Source organism: Sinocyclocheilus anshuiensis, unplaced genomic scaffold, assembly GCF_001515605.1.
Source record: "Sinocyclocheilus anshuiensis isolate Anshui unplaced genomic scaffold, SAMN03320099.WGS_v1.1 scaffold1014, whole genome shotgun sequence".
Lineage (NCBI taxonomy): Eukaryota > Metazoa > Chordata > Actinopteri > Cypriniformes > Cyprinidae > Sinocyclocheilus > Sinocyclocheilus anshuiensis.
This window is the reverse complement of record NW_015540943.1, coordinates 1,044,422-1,050,082: the sequence shown is the minus strand read 5'-3', so window position 1 is coordinate 1,050,082 and position 5,661 is coordinate 1,044,422. Positions and strand designations below refer to the sequence as shown.

Sequence of the window (5,661 nt, the reverse complement as noted above, 5' to 3'; positions counted from 1 at the left end):
GCAATGGAAAAGTTCATTTATTTCAGTAATTCAACTCAAATTGTGAAATTCGTGTATTAAATAAATTCAATGCACACAGACTGAAGTAGTTTAAGTCTTTGGTTCTTTTAATTGTGATGATTTTGGCTCACATTTAACAAAAACCCACCAATTCACTATCTCAACAAATTAGAATATGGTGACATGCCAATCAGCTAATCAACTCAAAACACCTGCAAAGGTTTCCTGAGCCTTCAAAATGGTCTCTCAGTTTGGTTCACTAGGCTACACAATCATGGGGAAAATGAAAATGAAAATGAGGAAATGTCTCTTGTTTCCTGAACCCTGAACCACAGACAATGTCAGAGGCGTCTTACCTGGGCTAAGGAGAAGAAGAACTGGACCAGTGGTCCATAAAGAACTTGAGCATTTAAAGCAACAGACAAAACTATGCACGTGCTTATAATAAACAGAATGTTACTGTCCGTTGGTGTGGACCATAATATAGTTATCGTTCTTGGTTTGAACGTCCTTACGTAAAGGATGACTGTGCACTGATACAAGAATCTAGAACAGCCATGTAGAAAATGGGTTAGCTGGGACAACGTCAATTATACAATTCAGCACAACTATACAAACATATCTGACCGCAGAATGGCATTTCATTTTCCAGCAGGATTTGGCACCTGCCCACACTGCCAAAAGCACCAAAAGTTGGTTAAATGACCATGGTGTTGGTGTGCTTGACTGGCCAGCAAACTCACCAGACCTGAATCTATGGGGTTTAATTGTCAAGAGGAAAATGAGAAACAAGAGACCAAAAAATGCAGATGAGCTGAAGGCCACTGTCAAAGAAACCTGGGCTTCCATACCACCTCAGCAGTGCCACAAACTGATCACCTCCATGCCACGCTGAATTGAGGCAGTAATTAAAGCAAAAGGAGCCCCTACCAAGTATTGAGTACATGTACAGTAAATGAACATACTTTCCAGAAGACCAACAATTCACTAAAAAAATTTTTTTTATTGGTCTTATGAAGTATTCTAATTTGTTGAGATAGTGAATTGGTGGGTTTTTGTTAAATGTGAGCCAAAATCATCACAATTAAAAGAACCAAAGACTTAAACTACTTCAGTCTGTGTGCATTGAATTTATTTAATACACGAGTTTCACAATCTGAGTTGAATTACTGAAATAAATTAACTTTTCCACGACATTCTAATTTATTGAGATGCACCTGTAATCAAAGAAATGGTTTGCTTGAGAAAACAGTTTAATCTGAAACCAGTGAATCTGAAAATGACTGAATCAATCAGTGATCAAATGAATAAATGAATCATGGACCAATTAATTTAAAAAATGTAATAAAAATCATTGGCTCAATAAATCAATAAAACATCAGATCAATGAATCGATGGGTCAGTGATTCAACTGATTTCAATTATTTAGTTGATTTCCTAATGGACAAATGAATCGGTGACTGACAGGTTAATGAATTAATAAAGCCATGGATTAATTAATCACAAGATTAAATCATCAATGACACAAATGATCAATGAAACAATGGATCAATGATTCAGTGGATTCCAATGATTCAGTTGATTTCACAATGGTTTAATTAGTGACTCAATAGGGCAGTGAATTATTAAATCTATGGATTCATTTATCAAAATATTAATTCATATATTAAACAACAGATCAATGAATTTATGGATCAATGATTCCATTATTTTTATATTTTAATTGATTTCACAAAGGGTAAATGAACCAGTGACTCAGTAAGTCAATGAATCTGTGGATCAATTAATCAAATGATTAATTAATCAATCACTTATCAGATCAATTAATCAATATATCAATGCTTCGATTTATTTAAATGATTCCGTTTTGTTCAGAATGAGTAAATGAATCAGTGACTCAACAGGTAAATATTTCAATTATTCCATGGATCAGTTAATCAAAAGATAATTTAATCAATGATTTAACGAATCAATGGATCAATTATTTAATTGATTTCAATGATTCAATTTATTTCACAATAAATCACTCAGTGACTCAATAGGTAAATTAATCATTGAATCCATAGATCCAATAATCAAAAGATTAATTAATGACCCAACAGATCAATGAAACAATATATCAATGAATCGATGGATCAATTATTCAACTGAGTTCAATAAATCAGTTGATTTTACAATGCTAAATTAATCATTGACTCAGTAGAGCAATGAATCAACAGAGCAATGGGTCTACAATACAGGAAATCAATCAAATCCACTAATGAGTGATTCAATCTATCATGTCTTGACGGAACAATGAATAGATGGATCAGTTCAGACCAATGCATCAGTGAACGAGTCAATGAATCAGTCAATGGATCAATAGATAAATAACCAATGAATAACTTCCTTTCAGAATCACGCGACGATCCGTGTTCATCATCGCAACATCAGTAACTCACGTAACCACTCTAGGCCGTTGTTGTGTGGATATATGTGTTCAGTATGTTCTGTGTTCTACAGAATGATACATTTTGTTCCAAAGATCAACGTGTCTGAATGACAGACTAACGGTCACGTTCCAGGAACGCATTTAAATGTGACATTAAACAAAGCGATGACACATTCGATCATGACGTGCACATACTTAGCTATTTAAATCTGCGGGTCTTAGTGCGACACTGACACAGATATGAACAGTTTCATTTTAAAGATCGTTTCTCAGAATAGAAATGATTTCATCTATGAATTATCACAGTCCTGTAGACGCATACTGCAAATCGCCTGTTGCCCTCTTGTATATTACTAAAGGACACATGTCAAAGATCCGCTTACCCAGCTCGCAAATCGTAGCAAAGTTTCATGAACCCTGCTGATAGTCTGTGATAGATCCTTCAGTAACACCTGCTGGAAAACGGCTGTAAATATACACCAGATCCCTGAGCAGCAGCGACGCTCTTCCCCTCTGCTGTCTAAAAGAGGTGTGCGATGTCCCAAGGGTCTTGATTATGTGTGAGTTAATGTCAGTCCCCCCCAGAGAACACGGATCTGCGTGTCTTGTTGATGTCACCGAACTCACACACACAGCAGACGGGCAGATCTCCTAGACGCGTCCGTTGATCTCTTAAAGGGGCCGCAGCACTGTCTACTAAACATTTTGGAATCAAAACACAGATTGTTTTTTTTGTTTGTTTGTTTGTTTTGGAGGGGGGGGTAAATGATAAAAAGCCATATTTGTTTGTTTGTTACTTTGATTTTTAATTCTTATCGCTTTGCTTATTATTATTTTTTTATATATATTGTATATAATTTTACACCAATAAATAAATGTAACTTTAAAAAGTATTTATATTTGAGATGGAGACTCAAGTCATATCAGTAGATTAATAAAAGCTGTTATTTTGTTTTGTTTTTTAAATGTTATGTAACTCCTCTCTTTTTTCACTTTCACTTGTGGAATAAATGAATCATGGCTGATTGCAAAACAACAGCAACAACAACAACGACAACAATACTGTTATATAGATTGTTGTATTATTATATCACAGTTGTGCTTGTAATATTAATGTATTCTCTTAATTAATATGATCTCATAAAACTGCATTTACTATTATTATGTCTAATAAAATAGATACACTTGTGGAAGTGAAATTAGATATATATTTTAATCATTTAAAATAAAAGGTTATATGCTAAACTAAAAGTAAATTAATTCTGTATCTAAAAATAATTGGAGTTTAGGCCAAAACACCATTGTTAGTTCTGTAAAGTCACACTAAATGAAATCAACGGAAAAGTATGAAGCTCTTTCTGTCATTTTATCTATTGTTCTGGCAATAATAGCTGTAGTAAATATTTTCTAAATTCAAAAATACATATAGGTATAAACAGTAAAAAAAAAAAAATAATAATTATATCAGAACCTCATAACCTCATACTTACATGTTTCAAGCATGACTCTCTGTGAGCATGAGCAGAACTCTCAAACTCTTATCCTGGGTCAGGCAGGCTTGTGACCTTTGACTGCTACACTTAGTGAATAATCACCTTTTAAACGTTCACATATTTTACTGATAAGATTACACTGTATGCAAAGCAAAGGAATGCAAAGGAAAGCAATGCCTTATTAAAAAAAAAGTTACCAACCCAACAACGAGAACACATTCAAGGTCTTTATTATTAATGTCAAACACACCTGAATGAGTTGCTTTGCCGCTAGATGGCGCCTAAAATACTTATTTGTTGATTCAGCTTTGTCGGCCTTTGTAAAAATACGGGACAAATCGCGTCCCGTATTGATTTGATACGGAACACATCATTAAAATACGGGACGATTCCGTATTTTAAGGGACGGGTGGCAACCCTAGTCTTGCCAGAGACCAAAAGACCCAGATCCAGACCAAGACTTCAGTTGTTGAGACCATGTTAAAGACACCGCAAGTCCAAGACCACGTGATTAAGTCTTTGGGCTTTGGATCTTGGCAGGAAATTAGACATCAGCAACTAAAAGACCTAGAAATCTACAGGAATTCTATAGAATTGAAATATAATAAGCCTTTTGACTGACCCTGAGATGATAATCAAAAATATCAGCTAGGTAACTGATGTGCCAGTAGATGGCGCTAAAAGGAGGTGAAACAGCATAACAAATCAAGTGGCATGTTCATCATATGATTATTAAGTATTTCAGCTTAAGTCACTCTTATTTTTTACTGTCTCTCTTAACTCATAAGTTGTTTAGATTGACTGTGTCTTAAAAACTATTCTTTTGTGAGTAATCTTCAGGAGATAACAGCTGCTGGAGCACAAGTCACCCTGAGTTCTCCAAGTGTTGTTGAAATACATTTACATTGTAGGGGGAGAATGAGATAAGTGGTTGTCCTCCTTAGGCAAGAATAAATGAGATAAAAACAAAGGTAAAACTAATATGCATAATAATATTACAGAGTGTCTGCTATCAATTGAAATAAAGCTACAGAAAAATACATTTAGTTATGCACAGCTTACATCGGAGCATGACACACTGCCTCTGTAGAAAAACATGCTTTATTCAATAATTCACGGCTAATCCTCTGTCTATCCCATTTTTTTTTTCACAAAACAATATTTACTAAATGTACATGTTTTACACAAGAAAACTTACTTTCTGTTCAAAAATGTTTTGACATGCAAAAATAAAATACAAATATTAAATAAATATTACATGTAAATATTACATTTCTCATTTAGTTAGACAGCAGTGTTGGGCAGTAACTAGTAACTTAGTGTAATAATATTACTTTTTGCAGTAGCTAGTAGTGTAACTAATTACTAATACGATTTCAGTAATAATATTACAGTTACCATCCATAAAACAGCTTAGTTACTTAGTTACTTTTGATACCTCAACCCCGCTGATTTAAAATCCAAAAATCAAATAATTCCTAGATTTATTTTCATAATTTTCACGACTCGCACATGCATGTGATGTCCCCAGTGCAGCAGGCAAGATTGGAATATGGAAAAGCTTACATTCAGCATAGAAATATTGCATTATATTGATTTTGTCAGGAAAAAAGATCTGAGCACTGTTGTGTAAGTTGTGGCTTTACTTTACTCTGGCATTACATCCCACCCACATCCCTCTGATCAGCATCTGGTACATTATATTACTATAATTAAAAATCTTTTTGGAAAATTAAA

At 34.1% G+C, this 5,661-nt stretch overlaps 1 protein-coding gene across 2 annotated transcripts in view; it reads right to left on the bottom strand.

The window, feature by feature from the left end:
- The window catches only part of LOC107689728 (GRAM domain-containing protein 4-like), a 78,349-nt gene extending 75,280 nt beyond the window's left edge, over positions 1-3,069 (bottom strand). For both annotated transcript variants that reach the window (XM_016487857.1, XM_016487858.1), the window contains exon 1: positions 2,815-3,069. In XM_016487857.1, coding sequence (XP_016343343.1) covers positions 2,815-2,843 — 29 coding nt within the window. In that variant the 5' untranslated portion in view covers positions 2,844-3,069. The remainder of the gene's footprint in view (positions 1-2,814) is intronic.
- Between the last annotated feature and the right edge of the window lie 2,592 nt (positions 3,070-5,661).